The sequence below is a fragment of the Ambystoma mexicanum genome, chromosome 6p, assembly GCF_040938575.1.
Source record: "Ambystoma mexicanum isolate Mex_15411 chromosome 6p, UKY_AmexF1_1, whole genome shotgun sequence".
In the NCBI taxonomy this organism is placed as follows: Eukaryota; Metazoa; Chordata; class Amphibia; order Caudata; family Ambystomatidae; genus Ambystoma; species Ambystoma mexicanum.
The window spans coordinates 496,283,275-496,302,155 of record NC_090935.1 but is presented as its reverse complement, the minus strand read 5'-3'; the positions used below and the strand labels follow the sequence as shown (position 1 = coordinate 496,302,155).

The window sequence follows — 18,881 nt, the reverse complement described above, 5'->3', positions numbered from 1 at the left end:
CATATTCACATAGAATTTTCATTGTCTGACGACAGTTCACAGAAGTATGTCCTGAACGGGCCCCAGATGTCCTTCGGTCGGCTCATTCTCAACTGAGTCAGTACATATTGTTCCTCATTCTCATTTACGTATGTCAATTCACGTAGAAAGGTGTTCATGCTCGGAGGTGTAGGGCTTTTCCAAGCCTGGAGGATACATTTTTTAGCAACCGCACTTGAAACATTAAAGAGTCTTCTAGTCCGCTCAGAGCACTTCCCTATATTGCCAAACGGATATTTTTGTGGAGACAGGAATGGGGATATTTGTGTGATTTCCGCCAGCAATTCAGACCACCCCAACCTCCCAGAACCGCTGCAGCTAAGGGCAGTCCAAATACATGTGTAAGGGCCCTGCTTGTGGGGTGCCGCATTAAGGGCATTCGCTCGAGGAGTCCGGTAAAAACTTTGCTACTGTGGCTGGCGTATAGTGTAATCTATTTAGAATTTTAAATTGTATCTGCCGTAGTCCTGCATTGAGCGACTTTTTTAGTGAGTGAACAGTACTTCACCCATTTCTCGTCAGGTATGAGAATCTACAAATCTGTTTCCCATTTTTCTTTGACATTGTTGATCATGGGGGTGTGGGCCTGCACCGATGAATATAATGTGGAGACTCCCTTTACCCCCTTGAGTTGTAATCAGTTGTAAACATGGGTGTGAAAGTGGCTCATCAGGAAAGAGGGGCCATCTAGCCTGGAATGCTGATCTCATTCGGTAATACTGGAGTGTCCGAAGCGGTCCTCTCGGCAAGGCCCTTAAAATATCTGCTAAGCTTACGAATTTTCCCTCTATGAACATGTCCCCCACCACCATTTCCCCGTTAGGGTCCCATGCTTCCTGCATGTCCGTATCAAACGTGGGAGGAACGCTGGGAAAATTCCACAAGGGAATTTGTGGGTTATAAGGTTTTTCAATTTTAAGTCTCCGACATATTGCCCCCCAAGCCCGGACAGTGCAGCTTGCCGGATCATATTCACACGTGTCTCTATGCCGTGGGTCAAAAATAATTGATCTTACATCAGAGGGTGCAACTGTGTGTTTCTATCCATGCGTGAGGTGCATCTTCTACCTTCTCATACCAATATCTCGCAAATTGCGTTTGTGCAACCAGATAATAGAGTTGAAAGTCTGGGGCAGCTATGGCTCCGGAGCTATATGGTTCCACCATTTTCTCCCACCCCATTCTAGCAGTCTTCCCGTTACAAAGAAATGTGGTCACCATCGATCACAGCCTGGAGAAGAATTCCCTGCCTGGCCATATCGGGATATTTACAAACAGATACAGTAGCTTAGGAAGGACTGTCATTTTTAGTACTGCTAACCTGCCATGCAATGAGATGGGGAGGTGTCTCCATATTACTCAATTCGCATTAATTGACTGTAGTGCCCCTTCGTAGTTGTCAGTAAACAAAGATTGTCTGCTCCTGGAGACCAGCACGCCTAAATATCTAATATAGCCCTCCGGCCATTTCAGGCCATCTGTTATTTCTGGGCATTTAGTGGAAGGGGTGAGTGGGAACATTTCTGATTTAGTATTGTTCACAGTGTAACTGGAGTAATCAGCACATTTGTATATATCAGCCATTATGGGTGCGATGTTTTTGTCGGGTTCACGGATATGTAAGTGTGTCATCCGCATAAAGTGAGATCAGCTGATTAGAGCCTTTCATAACTATACCCTTATCTTTGTGTCGTAATCTAACTGCAGCAGCCATGGGCTCTATCGTTGGGGCAAATAGAATTGGTGAGAACAGGCACCCCTGTCTGGTGCCCCTCCCCAGTTCGAACATGTCAGACATAGTTCGGTTGGTACATACTCTAGCCCCGGATTTTGTATAGCGTAGACAAACATATCCAATAAAATTGGGTCCCACCCCAAGCGCCACCAACAACGAAAAGAGGAACTCCCACGAGACCGAGTCAAATGCCTTCTCGGCGTCGAGGGAGACAGCGACCGCTTGCCTGCCCGGATCAATTTGTGCCATAATCCCAATAAGCCTGCAGAGGTTCAACCCGGTAGACCTCTGGGGAATAAACCCGTTTTGGTCCGGGTGGACCAGTGCGGGAGCTATGGGTAGCATACGATTGGCCATGACCTTCGCAAAAAATTTTGCGCCAGTATTTATGAGCGAGAGGGGTCTGTAAGAGGAAATGTCCTGGGGTGGGCGTCTGGCCTTGGGAAGCACTGTAATTATAGCTTCCCTCATTGTTGGGGGCAATATACTCTGTTTGAGGGCTTCCTCCCACATTCTGAGTAGAATAGGGGCTAGTTCCTCATGGAACTCCTTATAGAATTCAGCCCCCAGCCCATCCGAACCCGGGGCTTTACCCGACGTGAGATCTCTGATCGTCTCAGTAATTTCTTCTATCGTGACAAGCCAACTTAGTTTCGTCTGGGAACGTCGGAAGACCCAGTGAGGCCAAGTAATCTGTTATCTCAGTGGGGGTTTTCCGTTCTCTATTCGCATATAGTGCTTTGTAGAATTTGACAAATTCATCATTAATACCCTTGTCGCTTGTGACCATTACATTAGGAGCTGTTTGAATGGCGGATATCGGGGTGTTTGTTTGTTTCATTCCTGATCAAGTTGGCCAGCATCTGCCCCGCCTTATTCCCCTCTCCGTAGTGGCACGCCCGTATGGGGGCCGCGATGTATCGTACCTCCCTTGTGGCTAAATTGTCGCAGTTCCTAAAAGTTTGTGAATTTCAGTGAGGGTGTCCCTATCATGAGTGCGGCTATATACCTCTTCCAGTTCTTTCAGTTCCCGCTCCACCACCTCAAGCTCCCGTCGCACCCCCTTCAAGATTCCCGTTGATTTGGACATAAGGATCCCTCTAACCCAAACCTTGAATGTTTCCCACACCGTGGATACCCGATCTACCGTCCCCAGGTTGTCTACAAAGAAGTTGGTTATCTCCTCATGTAGTGCCTCGGTCATGTTTGTATCTCCCAGCAATCCCCCTGGCATTCTCCACCTTCTTGCTGGTCTGGGAACATCCTGGAACGCAAGGCTCAGTAAGACTGGGGAGTGATCGGACAGCGTGCGGGGGGAGGATCGTGCAGAGCTGCAGCGTGCTCGAGATGTCCGAGGATATAAACCAGTAGTCTATACGTGATTCACTATCATGCACGGATGAGTAATATGTATATTGCCTATAATCCGGGTGCAAAGTCCGCCAAGCGTCTCAGTGACAACTGCGGAAGGAGTTGGTTCAGAGTTACCGCCATTTTCGTGGGTGCCCTCACCACATTAGTTGACATATCCAGCATGGGGTCGAGTGCAACATTAAAGTCGCCGCTCCATATAATAGTTGGTGTCGTGCTTGTTAAGAATGTCGAGTATTTTCAGATAGAAATCTGGGTCTTCTATTTTAGGGCCATAGCTGTTAACCAGGGTTATTTGTCTACCGGCCATTTCTTCCCACACCAACACTTATCTTCCCATTGGATCTGCCTCGTGCCCCTTGGTACAGAATACCAATGAAGGGTGTATGAGTGTTATGACCCCCCTGGATTGTGAGGAATATTCTGTGTAATAACGTAGCCTTCCTCATTTTGCCATTGTACTTTAGTTAACCTCTCCCTGAGTGTGCGTCTCCTGGACCATTAGGATCTGAGGACCCTGCCTGGCGACATAGTTCCCTACCTTCCTGGCTTTCATCAGGTTGTTTAGCCCCCGGACATTCCAGGACAATAAGGTTACCTTCACCCTGTCACCTGTTTCTCCATACATATAATCTGTGCCGTGCCATTGTTTCCACCATACCTTAAGTTCACCTGATGTGGGTGCAGGGTGCACTCGCCAGACCTGGTTTCAACCAAACGAACTTAAATTAAACCAATCCACCACCCAGGTCTCTAACCTGCCCTGGTAGCAGTAACATTCTGTAACTTCCCGGTTTCTCCAACCCCACCCTCCACCCACATCATACGCCCCAACTTGACGATGTACCCTTGAAACTTGTAGGAACTTTCCTGTGGGTGCCACGTTGTCGTCACAAGGCCACTTCAAACGTTACTCGGATCCCCCGAGCGGGAGCAGAATTCCGTTCCACATCAATAAAGCAACAACAAAGGATATGCGCGCAACCTGGTTCAGTCAACAGGGACCCAGTCTCCCCCCCCCCAACCCCCATGCTCGGTGGTGATCTTCTGTTCTGGTCTGGCCCACGGCCTCCAGGTGGTAGGGGTATAGTTGCTTCCACATACGCCAGAGCAGCAGCCGGGGTCTCGAAAAAGTGCGCCCTTCCTCCATACTGAATTTGCATCTTGGCTGGGAATATTAGCGCATATGGGACCTGGCGTGCCCTCAATAGCCACTTGACCGGCTCGTATGATTGCCTGCTAGTCTGTACCCCCGCAGCAAAGTCCGGATAAACATGTATGCGGTTCTCCTCATATTGTAGTGTCCCAATTTCTCTTGTCTTCCTAAGTATTGTATCTCTGTAGTACAACAGTCTAGCAATGATAGTGCGCGGCGGGGCCCCGGGTTTCAGCAAAGGGGCTAGAGTGCGATGCGCTCGCTCAACCAGGAATTGGCTCGAAAAGGATTCTGTCCCAAAAAGTCTTAAGAAGGTTTTCCACTTGTTGTTCCATTGCGCCTTTCCCGAACTTTTCCGAAACCCCCACAATCCGACTGTTTCTTCGAGATCTGGATTCTAGGTCCTCGCATTTACTTTGTAACGCGTTCATGCCTGCCTTAATCTGCGCTATGTCACAATCGTGTCGCGCAATGGTGTCTTCATTTGTGCCAATTCTGTCTTAGGCTTCAGTGATTCTGAGGCTCTCCTTGTCGACTCTAGTTTTCAGTGCTCCAATAGTGTTGACAATGTCATCTAGCTATGGGAAGCCATTCTGTACTATCGTGGTAAGGCGATCGACCCTGTCGCCGCTGTCCACGCCAGGTTCAGCCGTTGATGTCGTCCGCGGATCTGGTTCATGGCCGACTGCCTGGCTGCTAGTGAATGATTCCATCGGGCCCTTCTTTTTCCCGGTCACCCCCTGTGCTGCTTTTTCTTGCTTCCTCGCGTTTCCCATGTCTGCTACACCAGCCGGCCCACCACCACGGCCCAACAGGGTTATGGATCCTGGGGGACTATACTGGGTATCCGTATCAGCAGAACAGCTGTTGGGACCGGCGAGCGCCTCTGCCCCGTGTAGACCACAGAAGAAGCCTCCCTCGTTATTTATGTACCAATTGAAGCCGGCCTCCGCTTGTCGCAAGGGGCCCCCATGGTCGTAGCGTCGCCAGGCAACAATGGCACCGAAGGCGCCCGAATCAGGGCCCCGGCGTGGCGCTCCCAGATCCAGTACGGCCCTATAGCGCACTGCGGGCACGGGGGAAGGCCTCAGGTACTTTGCCCCCCCCAACCGTTGAATGCCGTATAACACCGAGCCCTGTGCCGTCTCCACCACCAACTTGCAGGAAATGTAGCACGTGCGGCGTGCCCCGACTACAGGCCAGGAAATGGAGTCTTCGCTTCCCCTGACAGCGCTGCTCCTCCGGTCACGGTCGGGGGGGAAGGATGTCACGCCGTCCGACGGCCCGCTTCTCAGCACCCGCCGCGTCGCAGCGGGGAGCGCCAGCTCTCGCCCAACAGGATCGTCTCTATAGCTGCAAAGGCAGGGCCCCACCGGGCTCCTCCGGTCACACCTCGCTGCCGGTCCGCAGCAGGGCCGACGAGCCAGCAGCACTCGCCTGCACAACCCAAGCGCATGGGACCCAGTGGGGCCCCCTCAACCGATCCGCGGTGCCCACGGGTCCAGCTCCGCGACCTCAGCACAACAGCTCCTCCTCTCTATGCCTCTCTGGCCACAGCATCAGCGGCGTGGGGCGCAGATCAGCCGGACGTCCTCTGCAGCACACTCCCGGGCCCTCTCCCGCTCCTCTGCCAAAGCCAATATCTCAGCGAAATTTAGACCGCTGCTCCCAGGATTTCAGTAGTGTGTGGACTGGGCCATTGTGTACCCTTTGCTTGACTCTGCTATCCGCTGGTGGCTCCAAAACAGGATTTAATTATAATTTGGATGTCTGTCGGGCCGGAGCTCTCACTTCAGGCGGCCATCTTAGTTGTGCGCAACAGCGCCCCCCTCGGACTGCCATAATTCTTAACTAAGACCCAGAAGAGGTCCAATCAGGACCACTGGCGGCAAAACTCAGGCATAACTATCACACACTGGCACCATTTTGTGGATTGGGACCAGACAGTCCAACCCACTTCCTGGCAGCAAATCCATATAGCCCTCCAGTAGCCTGCCAAAAGCCTCTCCTTTCCCTGGCACTGGAAGTCCATATAAGGATGTTCCTGGATTCAGGCCAGGAAGAAGGCTAAAAGAATACATGGCCAAAGGACAAGCGTGAAATCTCGTGGCATGGCCATGTTTGACCACTAGTCACAGTTGGTAGCCAAACGCGGTAAATGTGGTTAGGCTAAAACTAAAATGCATCAAACAATGGTTAGTCTCTGCTGCCACCAGCTTGTCCATTTAGCACATCTAGAGTAACTTCAGTGATCTAGGGCCAAAGAAAAGTGTACCCCATTGTACTGCAGTGTAAGATGCATTTGTACAATGATAAACTAACACAAGTGGTAAAAAGTTACTAAAACTATTAAAGTAACTAGGTTTCCCAGTACTGACAGCCCATGTCCGTTTACCCATAACGGATGAGCAAAGGCCAGTCTAGTGAAGCTTAAGGATTCACTGCACTGTTAAAAAAAAAAAAAGTCAGATTCACAAATAAAAACAGTTTGGGGTCCATAGAAAGGAAAGGTGCACTAAGGAGGAATATGTTTTAGCACATGTACCAACCAGTGGACTGGCCAGCTCTCTCCTGGGCTACCTCGCTGCATCTTTCACTGTTCCGAGTGCATTCTTGGAACTCTGATTTTTAACTTGTGACACAATGCCTGTTCCTTCATTTTATCCTTGCATCAACAGAAGCTGTGCTGGATCTGCTCCTTTGTTAGCAGTGAAGGTCTCCCGTCACTGTCTGATCGTGGTGACACCCATGGCGAGAGTTGGGGAGAATTCTCAATGTGCTAATTACTCTCTACCTTAGAGACCCCCAGTTTTGCTGAACTTTGGGACTTTGTACTTTTTAAATTCTGTTTGTTTTCTGTGTTAATTTCTTTTGGTTATGGAGTTTTAGACCACGCCATAGGTATCATCTTTTTAGGCTTTCGCAAAGTTGAAGTACCTTCTCTGGGATAAACTACTGTTTCCCAGAGAAAGTAAAGTGATATTGACTGTACTAGTCTTTTCAAATTCCTAGACCTAGGACACCCCATCTTGCAATAGTGCTGGAGGGGTTACTTGGTGTCTAGAAACTTATGTAGCAGTCAAATTCTACCCTGTCCTCTTGAAATGGTTGGTAGCAGTGGTTTTACAACAAAGTACTATGATTTTTCCCGACCGGTAGCGTTAACTCACGGGAGCCATGTTTTTCAAGATCGCGTCTGAGCCCCCTTTGTTTAAACAGGTCCCGGTCTTTTTTCGCCATTTCCTTTTGGAAAGGTCCTTTTAGAGTTTGTCTCTGCACGCCAAACCAGGTTTGGTCCCTTTGTTCCTACACCCTTGGCAGGCTTCAGGACTGAAGCTGCCTCTGGTGCCCGAGTGTCTGGGGTGGGCAGAAAGTGAGGGCAAAACTCCCTGTGCTTAGTCTCCTAGGAGACCCAAATGCACTCTGGCGTGATTGGCTGGCTGACTGTCCGGCAAGGACGGCCACCCTGCTGGGAGAGTGGCAGCTAGGCTGGAATGAATGAGAGAAAACGGTTTAAAAGGTGAGTCTCTTGGCTTGGAAGGCAGAGTCGACCACTGGAACGAAAGAACCGAAGACGAGCTGGAAGAGGACGGCTGCTGCAACTCCTGGACCGTTGGTTTGCCTGGTGAAGCCCTGCTGCAGGTGTGAATGGCCAAGTTCATCTCAACAGAGAAGCCCTTCAAGGACGACTTCTCCCTTTGAGTTGGTGGGACCTATCAACTCGTAAGCCACCTGGACACCATGCTCGGATCTGGTTGTATTTTCCTCAGAGTGCTGCAGGAAACCGAATAGCCAGGGAGAAGGACGTCAGTTTGTGTGCTTTAAGACCGCTACCAGAATCGAAGATTTGCCAGCTTTGTGACCAGTCCCCATGCAGTGCAGGAGTCCCCCGAAGTCCTCCCTCTTGTCCCCACGACTGAGGCTCAGGAACAGCGAGCTCTGCAGGAACAGAAGGCTTCAGCTGCATCTTTTTCTTCAATACAAGGTACTGTGAAAACCCAACCGAGAGAACTTACTTCTCACTGCAAATGTGCGTACAACTTTGGCAACTTGCAGGCCTAGTCAGCTTGTGACCAGACATGCAAACCTTTCTTCTATGATCTACTTCTGAGAACTGTGGTAAAGATTTTTCCGTTTAAACTACCAGAACCGTTTTTCTGATAAAAGACTCTAGCCCATTGACTTTGGCCTACCTATTGCATTGAATCAACGGCTCTGGTGAAGTCAAACTATTTGCACTATTTGTTTAAGAGTAGCTCTATTATTCGTTTTATTAACGTATGCCTTATTGCTCTTAATTCAAATGCTCTGAATGCCATTTTGCTCTTCAAAGTAGTTTAAATGCTTCAGAACCTGAGCATGTAAAGTACTGTAGTATATTTCCATGTGATATAGATTGCCTCCTTTTTAGTGAATGTTTTCTGACTGTGTAATAAGCGTTTTACCAAGAAACCTTGCGTATAAGTGTCTATCTGAATGCTTGTAATTATAGACCTCTGTCTAACACCCTTACAAGCTTGCATTCCCTCTTGAGATAAGCCTGGCTGCTCAGCCCTCTAACAAAAACTGTCTGGTACAGACTTGTACCGAAGGTTTGTTTTGATTACACCTGTAGTCCTAGTTGTGTGTAGTGGTTCCAGAGGGTACTGCATACAAACTTTGCCTAAAAGCGACTTGTCTTAATCGCTCTCTGGAAGTGTCATGAAGTAGTCTGCTCTGCAGAAATCTTAATCTTTCTTCATTTGGGTGTTCTGCCAACCTTGGGAAGGGCGTTGCTTGGAATGGGTGCCAAATGAAAAAAAACTGTACTTATCCTCTTAAGTTCTTGAGGTGATCTGGCAGAGTTGACCAAAAGATGTCCTCCCATTGCACAACTCCACTCTTGAGGGATTTGTTCCAAAATGTGTGTGTGTGTACAGGTGTCTCGGTGATTAAGCAGACCTAAATCTAAATACTCTAAGCAAAGATTATAAGGCTCTGCTGCTGAGAAGGACCTGTGACATTCTGTGAACACACAGGCCCGCTTTAACTGACATATTTGATGTGTGGGTAAAGGAGTGGAAAAAGAGCATCCATATTGATGCAGGGAAGCCTTGATATTAAAAGGGCTCTAACCAGCACCCAACATGGAGAAAGGGACTGAGTTGGAGGCACTTGGGAGGTGGGGGTATAGGGAGTGGTAAAATGTTGCTCATGTGGCCTAACTGCTATCTAAGTTTAGAAACTGGTAAGAGCGCTTGTGCTTACTATGCTCTAGTTCTGTACCCGCTCCCTGGGGACTCCCAAAAATATGGTGTAGTGGGATTTAGCACGCATTGGTTTATTACGTTTAGGGTGGATTTCCATTAGGGGCTGCAAAAGTGACAGTTCTGAATTATGAAATGTCCATGAACCTCCCATCTTGAAGAGTATAATTTAGCAGACTGTATTTTAGTTGACATTTGTGTTGAGCTTTGGAAAACATTAGTCAAGTATTAAGCTATTTTTCACAATACTTATTGGCTATATTTGTACTATTTAACCTCATGAATAACTTGGTGGTTCTTACTTTAGCACTGAAATGCCCAAATATTTTCTTTTTCCAAATGAAGCAAAGATGACTGAGTCGGAGGGTGAAGATGGAGAAGCGGACTATGGGAATTCCTCTGAAGACCTGAGAAAGGTAACTAGCAACATATCCATTTGACATGGATGTCTCCACTTTGCGTCTTCTCTAGTTCTGGCATTCATTGCTGGTTGTTGGGTAGAGTTCAATTTTTGGGGATTCTGCTGTCACATTTTTTAGGTGCCTGTTTGTTTTTTTTTTTTTTTTTTGCCCGGCCCCACCTCCTCTTTCCTAGCATCTCTGGCCAATTTGTTTGTGGTAAGAGACTTCTACGGCACTTCACTGCTAATGCACATCCCGGCTAGTGCTCTGTTTTGGGTATTTGTTAGGGAGAATTCTCAGAAATGTGCTAATTCCATACTTTGCTGGATTTTGAGGACCTCATTTTTGTTTAACCTGGAAAGAGTCCTTTTTCCCCACTCTCTCGTGTATTTTTATGTGATTTTTGAACTCTGTATTTCTTTTGGTTATGGAACCTGACAAATTCCATAGGCACACATCTTTTACATTGTGTCACACAGCACGCTCAGTGCAGTGCACAGGGTAGTCTTCCAGATTTCCCAAAGGTTGAAATACCTTCTCTGGGATAAACTACTGTTTCCCAGAGCAGTAAAGTGAAATTGACTTTACTTACATTTTTAACTTTCTAGACCCAGCACACACTATTTTACAATACATATATACTGCTCTTGTTTGCTGGTTCCCCCATTACTTTACAGTACCCCTGTGTACCATTAGCCCTTAAAACTCCCTCTAACATTTAATTGTGGTGTACCCATAGCTTCGCTGTTTCAATTGGCACCTCACACTTGGCAACCCAAAATGCACACCACAACACATGCTGCATCCAGCCACCATGTGTGGTTATAACCCCCCAATCTTTGCGTTATTAGGTTACTTCCTACTGCGCCTTTTATCGGTGTGGGCGCGTCTTGTCCCCAGCTCACCGCCTCCTGACCATTAGCTACTCTGCACGTAAACGTGAAGTAATCCCCACATAACCCATGTGAGAACACATGCATTGCTAGCCCATTGAACTGGCTGCCCTTTGCAAATGTGAGCGATACACCTCCAATGTTGCTAAATTCACTTTCTCCCGTGAAGAAATGGGACCAGAATAATAATGAAAACCTATCACAAACGCTGTTTGAGAGTCAGCAGAATGGCTTAGGACATGATCAACCTCTCCCCACAGAAACCGCCTATATTCCAGCTCTGTCACCGAATCCCCAGCCACGCTTTCCACTCAAATCCCGGGCGCCGACCAGCAGTCCTGCTTAACTTAACACGATCTTCAGAAGTGCCTGCTCATACCCCCTCCACCATATCTGATTTGAATGAGGCTTACTGCCGTAGTGCTTAATAAGTTAATATTTCCCACTATCTCTACCTACCAAGCACCTCAGCCCATTACGGCGCCTGTTGCCGTTGACTAACAGCCGCCCATACAAGGATTGGCCTCTTTGCTGTCCCTGTGCTTTCCCTAATGCTATACGGTGCCCCATTAGAAATGATACCTTCTCACTAACATGTTCATGCTGGGCTACCCTTCCAGCGACCTGAGAGCATATCGCTACACTCGATTTACAGTTCAAAGCCGCAAACATACATTAAATTAAAGGCCTTAGCGTCAACCACTTCTCCCCAGGGGCCCACTTGGTGGTTCCCCTCCTCCCCTTCCATATCTTTGGAGCCAGCACATCTGGCACCTGAATTGGTTGGTCATAACAGGATTTTAGCCCATATTGCCCTTCCCCCGCCTTCACACAACCCCCACCACCTACCCAACCAATGCCCACAGATTTCTATGCGCAATTTTGGAAACTGACAAAATTGAAACATCTGCTCAGATGTAAAGAGAACGGGACCTGGTCACCAAAAGGACATGAGTTGCTAAATTGCAGCTTTGGCTGGCTGACGTTCCCAACAATTCCAGCAATCTGATCAGAGTTGGGAGGTTGGTCAGCTGATTGCGACGCAAGCCCACCTTCTTTCGCCAAATGGGCAAGTGGGTTTGGTGCGCCACCGCTGCCATTTAACCACAAGGCTGCTTCCCCTGCGAGTAGCGTCCCATTTGCCTGTGTTGACTGTTTGCCCCGCAGATCAACCAGACCTCCCGTTTATCCCCTGCCTTGCAGTCTGGTACTTGACTCGCAGGGACATTCGAGCATCATTCATCATTTTTACGAACTGCCCTTGACAAACCCTTTCCGTGCTCCATCATGTAACCCTTTCACTTCCTTTTTCATGAAAGTTGCTAATCTTAGTTACTCATTAAACAGATGTCTTCCCCCGACCATGCGGGGTCTGCCGAAGAACGATTGCCAAAAGCACTTTGAAGCCACAACAATGGCAGTAAGGCACTAAACAAATGTAACATGACCTCAGACATGCGTCTTGAGTAATTCTTTTGGTTAGCACGGGCACGGTTCCAATATCCATTTTAAAAACAAGTGAGTATTTATACATGGCATAGCATATCCGAATGCGAGTGGGCGCGTCACATAAACTGTGAGGAACCGTACATTACGTTAATACTTTGGATACCTTGATAGCCAACTCAAACCTTGAACCCTAAATACAAAAGCATGCATGAAACTGCCCCAGATGTGATCAAACAAATGACATACATGAATGTGGGCTAGTTTTCTATCATGCCCTTCAGCATGCACCACCTTCGAGCCTTTCAGTCCCCCGCGACTATTTCAAGACGTCGTCTTGTATTCTGGGCAAGGCTGTCCCTCTTGTCGTCCTCCCTGCAACTGTTACCCCTGGTGCTCGCCTGGAGCGCCAACTACCCGTCTTGAAGGCTGCTTCAAATGAATAATGGTTTTAATGGAAATCAAAATCACTTTCTATTCTAAGTAACGTACACAACTGCATTGCATTCACTTTGATCCCCTGCGGTAACCGCAATATATTGCCCCACGTGTGATCTATCCTTCATGTACGTAAAGTATTAACCATTCAATAACGCCATTCGACCCGGCTGAGACTGCTTCCTTTTCCCTCCGAACCATGCGAGTAATGAAGCCCATGCCGGCACCGTTTAACCCAATGCAGCAGATTCTAGGATATAACTCGCACATCAAGGCAACAAATGAGCAGACGTGCGACCTCTTCATATGAAGTGCAAAGATTGAACCCCACAAAATGCCTTGTTCCCAGCTACCCGTGGCCCAATGCCCAAGCCCTCACCTCGCACACCCCACTTCCTCCGATATTCACCTCGTGTCTGTTTGCTCCGCGAAACGCGACGCTCGCTGCTAACGAACAGAAAGCTTCCCTCGCTGGAACACCTGGATGCTGGGACCCTTTCCCCACTGGACATCCCGAACAAAGGAGCAGGATACATCTTGAACAAGGAACAGGAGACAACAGTATTCTATCTTCCTTCTGAGTAGCAGGAAAATGAAACTGCTTTCCCCACTTTACTGTGCTTATAAGCCCAACATAGGGGTTGTCTAGCTCACCCCCCCCCCCCCATCCCCATACGCCCCTTTTCACACGTTGTTCACTCCCTCCTTCCTGGAACTGGTGCCAGCTAGTCTGAGGATCCCCCACCCTCCCCCCTGACCCCAGCAGGCTCCTTTTGTTGGAAGAGGATGGGGTACTTAGGCCCCAAGGGTGGCCTGCTGCTTGTAGCAGCTACGGCAGCGTATGCTACAGGCTTCTGCGCTCGGCGCATCCCCTGGCTTTTTCTACTTACCTACCAGAAGTGCTTCAGCTCATATAGACTTTTGCCCATTGACTTTGGCCTAACCTGTTATATTCAATGACTCTGCTTAGGGGATCCAAAAGTATTTGTCGTCTGAAGACTATTTGTGGTCTCTTGTTTGTTCTAAAAACCTTTTCCTTTGACCAACTCCTAAGAAAAATGCAACAGTAAGATATTTATGTCCCCAGCACCTTAGCTATTGAGGTCACCTGAGGGTGTAGGTTGTGACTGTGGTCCATCCCAAAAGGGTCTTTACTGATTTTAAGAGTGTCTTTTGGAGTCTATTTGTGTGTTGCTTTTATATTGCTCCCTTCTGAAGAAGGCTTAGTCTAACTGACTAATATTTATAATTGTTTAGTCAAGAAACCTTGTGCTTTAGTGTTTATTTGAATACTTGTCACTGTGAGTCTCTTTAACTCCCCTACAGATCACATTGACACCTCTTGAGATGTAGTACAGACTTAAGGTTGGGTTCCTATTGCCAGGAGGACAGGGTTGTTGTAGGGCACCCAAAGTGTACTGCATACAATCTTACCTAACATTGTCCTTAACTTGTTAGGATAGATTTCTAGAACCTGGAACTCTGAGAGGTTAGTCAAAATCCATTCACGGTAAACGCGGAGAGCAGTCAAGGCTATTCTCAGGAGTGTGAGTGGGGCTAAGAGCCCGCAGTGAACCCACACTGTTAGTTTAGATTTTGACATTTAGGCTAAATCTCTGTCACTGTTGACGCCCAGCACTTTTTGCTAGATTTGTGGATTGTTTTTCTATGTTCCTGAGTGGGAACCTTTTTCACCACTCACACTTTCTTTAACTGCTTCCCCAGCCCTTGTATTCTGAATCTTTTTAGGACTTGGCAGGTCTTCAGAAGAGGGTCCAATGTCTCATTTCCACCTTCACCTATAGTCCTGGATACCCTATGGGTTGCAGGTTCGAGCACTTCTCCAGTCAGCAACAAATGATGGTGCAAGGTCTTCATGATAGCGAATGCAGAAGACCTCGATGTAGGGCCCTTGGACTGGATGCAGGAAAGCTGTTTGGAAGACTGCCACTGATGCACAGCAACGCAGGGGGATACACTTCTCGTGGTCAGACTTTGCCTCGTATGTCGGTTCTCATTTGATGCGGGAACCACGAGATTTGGCAGAGTTGAGTCATGTAGCTCAAGCTGTAGATCAAAGTTCCGGGCCTCATCAAGTAACAGCAATGTCTGTAGCACGGCAGCCCAAATTCTGAGCTGAGCAGCCACTGGGTGATCCAGGGGCACTTCCGAGGGCTCTTGTTCGCAGGACTCCAAGCTGACGTTGAGAATGGAAGGTTCCTCCACTTCAAGGGTCGAAGTTCCTTGGCATGATTTCTGAAGATCTACAAGACGGGGCTCTTCCATGACAGCAGCAGAAGTTGGTTGCCATATCTTCTTCCAACAGGCCTACATTCTCTTAACTTGTCTTGCAGCTGGACAGGATACTTGGCTCCTTAAGGTTCCTTTCAGGATCTCTCTGGATCGGGTGCAAGGGTCTTTTTAGTCCAAAGCCAGGTAAGACGCAACTCCCACTAGCCAAGGAAAGATCTGACCCATACAAACACCCCTCCCCGCGAGCCCCCTCCCCCACCCCTCCTAATGGGGACCGCTGGTGGCACAGCTCATGCATACCACTCAGACACACTGAAACCACTTTGCTGACACTTCCTGGCAGCAAACACACATGACCCTACGGTAGGTAAGGTTTTCATATTCCAGCATGGGGTCTGGCATGGATTCACATGCTCATGAACATTCCCCGCCGTCCGGCTGCATGAATATTCCCTGTCAGGCTGAGAATACTTGGTAAAAGAAAAGTTTCAGTTTTGTTTCCAAACTTTCTCCTATAAAACAATCACTGACCTCTGGGTCATACTGTCCCCAGCCAGTGACTGCCCTCTACCTAAGCCCCTCCCATCTTCAGATTATTACCGCACGTTCAAGTGTTGGGAGTCCTTGCGTTTCGCTCGTCGAGCTTTCTGCATTTTTTGTGTTTTTTGGTACAAAAACTGTTTCAGTTCAATTGAGCCTGTGTGCTCCATTGCTTATCCTTCCGATTAACAGGGACCAGTTTTTTGGCATCTTTCATCATCCTTCAAGGGCAGAAATCGTCGAGTGTTTCTTCTTAGAAGTTCACCAGGCCTACACCGCGCCACCATGTCGGAGGAGAAGGACTGAGCTTCCCTCTTCAAGCTGTGCACCAGCTGTGGTTTGTGGAATGTATTCATGGATGACAAGTGTTGGGGAGAATTTTCAGAAATGTGCCATTTCCTCTACACCTTGGAGACCCCCAGCACTTTTGCTGGACTCTAGGACTTTTTGATTTTTAACCTGTAGAGAGTGAGACCTTTTGTCCCACACTCATGTGTTTTTATGTGATTTGAAACATTTTGTTAGTCTAACAAACTCCATAGGCATCATCGTTTTACATTGTGAGTTTAAATACCTTCTCTGGGGTAAACTACTGTTTCCAAGAGCAGTGAAGTGAAATTGACTTTTACTTACATTTGTAACTTTCTAGACCCAACACACCCTATCTTAAAATAGGGTGCTGGAGGGGTTACTTAGTATCCCCTTTTGTGTAGTTTCTCATGTAACATTTTTATTTTACCCTTTCTACAATTAATGGCTGGTGGCAGTGGTTTACTTTTTACTGCCATTGTGTGTTTTTACCGCGGGCTGGTTTTCAGCTGCAGTAAAAAGCACCCATGTGTGCCCATTCCGTCTCAATGGCCCCGGTCTTCTCCAGCATGGGGTCTGGCATGGATTCACATGCTCATGAATATTCCCCGTCGTCAGGCTGGGAATCCTCGGTAAAGAAAAAACCAGTATCAGTTTCGTTTCTGATCTGTCTTTCGTAGTAATAACCAATCACTGGTCTCTGCGTCATACTGACCACAGCCAATGACTGCCCTCTACCTAAGCACCGCCTCCGGCAGCCATCTTCAGATTTTTACTGCACGTTCATGTGTTGGGATCCTCGTGCTATTGCTCTCGAGCGTTAGTGCTATTTTTTCGCGCTTTTTCACAAAAAACTTCGATTCTTTCGGTCAAAAGAGCCTCAAGCTCCACCGATCCTACATCCGATCAACGGGGACCCGTGTCGACACCAGAACCACGGGGCGGACGTCCTTGTGGTCTCATCGTCTGGTGAAAGAGTTCATGAAGGGACTGTTTAGATCGTTCCCGCCGGTGAAGGCTCCGGCCCCGGCGTGGGAGCTCAACGTGGTGCTGACCAAGCTCATGGGACCTCCGTTCGAGCCTCTGCACTCGGCCCCGTTGAAGTTTCTATCGTGGAAAACAGCTTTTCTTGTGGCCATCACCTCCGCACGACGAGTGGGAGAGATCCAGGCCCTTTCCTGCAAGGCCCCGTACTTGACTTTCCACGACACGAGGGTAGTGCTCAGGACGCACCCCTCCTTCATGCCCAAGGTACCGTCGGACTTCCATCTCAACGAACCCTTGGTGTTACCTGTGTTCTTCCCGTCGCCTGCTGAGAGGACTTTGCACTTGCTGGATGTAGCTAGAGCGCTGAAGTTCTACGTGGACCGCACGAAGGGTTTTCGGAAGACGTCACAACTCTTTGTGAACTTTGGACCTGTCAATCAGGGGAAGGCTCTCTCGAAGGCTTCCATCTCCAGATGGCTCTCCGGCTGTATCATGTACTGTCACCGGTTGGCAAACCGACCGCTGCCTGGCCGTCCGAGAGCCCATTCCACCAGAGCGATCGCAGCTACCACGGCGTTCCTATCTGGTGTGCCCCTGCTGGACATATGCAGGGCTGCTACGTGGAGGTCGACGCACACCTTCACGAAATTCTACTGCGTCGACCGGGATTCCAGGGAGGAGTCCAGGGTCGGCCAAGCAGTGCTGCGCAACCTGTTCGCCTGAGGTGAGCCTGGTGAGGAGGTAAGATGCTTAATGTTGAGTTGATGTGATGCTTAATGTTGAGCCTTTGCCACCTCCCGTGGTTGTGCATGTGTGTACTGCTATGTATTCTTTATTCATGAGCATGTGAATCCATGCCAGACCCCATGCTGGAGAAGGAACAAGTTACTTACCTGTAACTGTTGTTCTCCAGCATGGGTCTGGCATGGATTCACATGCGAACCCTCCCGCCTACCCCTCTGCGGCTCTTCACTTGGTCATACTGCCACTTCACGTGCTTCCAAATCTGAAGATGGCTGCCGGAGGCGGTGCTTAGGTAGAGGGCAGTCATTGGCTGTGGTCAGTATGACGCAGAGACCAGTGATTGGTTATTACTACGAAAGACAGATCAGAAACGAAACTGATACTGGTTTTTTCTTTACCGAGGATTCCCAGCCTGACGACGGGGAATATTCATGAGCATGTGAATCCATGCCAGACCCATGCTGGAGAACAACAGTTACAGGTAAGTAACTTGTCCCTTCTTTTTTCGCCATTTCTTGTTGAAAAGGTCCTTCTTGAGACTTACACTGCACGCCAAACCTGGTTTCGCGTGCAGAGTAAGTCTCAAGTCCCTTTGTTTTGTCTTTGGCAGGATTCACAACTGAAGCCCGCCAACTGGCTCCAGTATGTCTTGGAGGGGCAGGAAGTGAGGGAGGTGCCCGAAACTCCTTGTGCTTAATCCCCTTGGTTACAGGAATGCGCCCAAAGGTTATTGTCCGGCTGGCTGTCCGGCAAGGACAGACACCCTGCTGTGTGATTGCCAACTAGGCTGGAATGAATGGGAGAAACCTGCATTAAAAGGCAAAGCTTTTGGCTTGGAAGGCAGTCGACCACTGGACGAAGGAATCTGAAGAACTTGGAAGAGATGCCTGATGCAACTCATGGACCGGTGGTTTGCCTGGTGAAGCCCTGCTGCTGTGCTGAAGCTCCGAATTCGCCTCGACTAGAGAAGCCCTGTAAGGATGACTTCTCCCCTTGAGTTTGTGGGACTAATCCACTCCAAAGTGAACTCGTTTGGACATCCTCTCGAAGCTGGCTGTACTTCTGCTGCTGAAAACCAAGTGCCAGGGAGAGGAACATCAAATCGAGTGGATCGCTTTTAAGTTTGACCGGAGGGCTAGGAAGATCCTCCAGACTGCCTTGATGAATGACTGACCAAGCCTGAGCCACCTCAACGAGTGCTGGATCCCAGAAGCAAGGAAAGGTTGAAGTGGTATCCTAGAACCGCGGTGTTGCTATTTGCTGTAAGACACCGGGAGGATAGCTCAGCAGCAGCGTGCTTGCCTTGGAAACAAGACAACACGA

At 48.5% G+C, this 18,881-nt stretch overlaps 1 protein-coding gene across 4 annotated transcripts in view; it reads left to right on the top strand.

Annotated features, from left to right (window-relative positions):
• Nucleotides 1–18,881, top strand: part of MIER3 (MIER family member 3) — a 465,034-nt gene that overhangs the window by 128,051 nt on the left and 318,102 nt on the right. For all 4 annotated transcript variants that reach the window (XM_069627312.1, XM_069627309.1, XM_069627311.1 and 1 more), the window contains exon 7: nt 9,893–9,963. In XM_069627312.1, the coding sequence (XP_069483413.1) occupies nt 9,893–9,963 (71 nt within the window). The remainder of the gene's footprint in view (nt 1–9,892; nt 9,964–18,881) is intronic.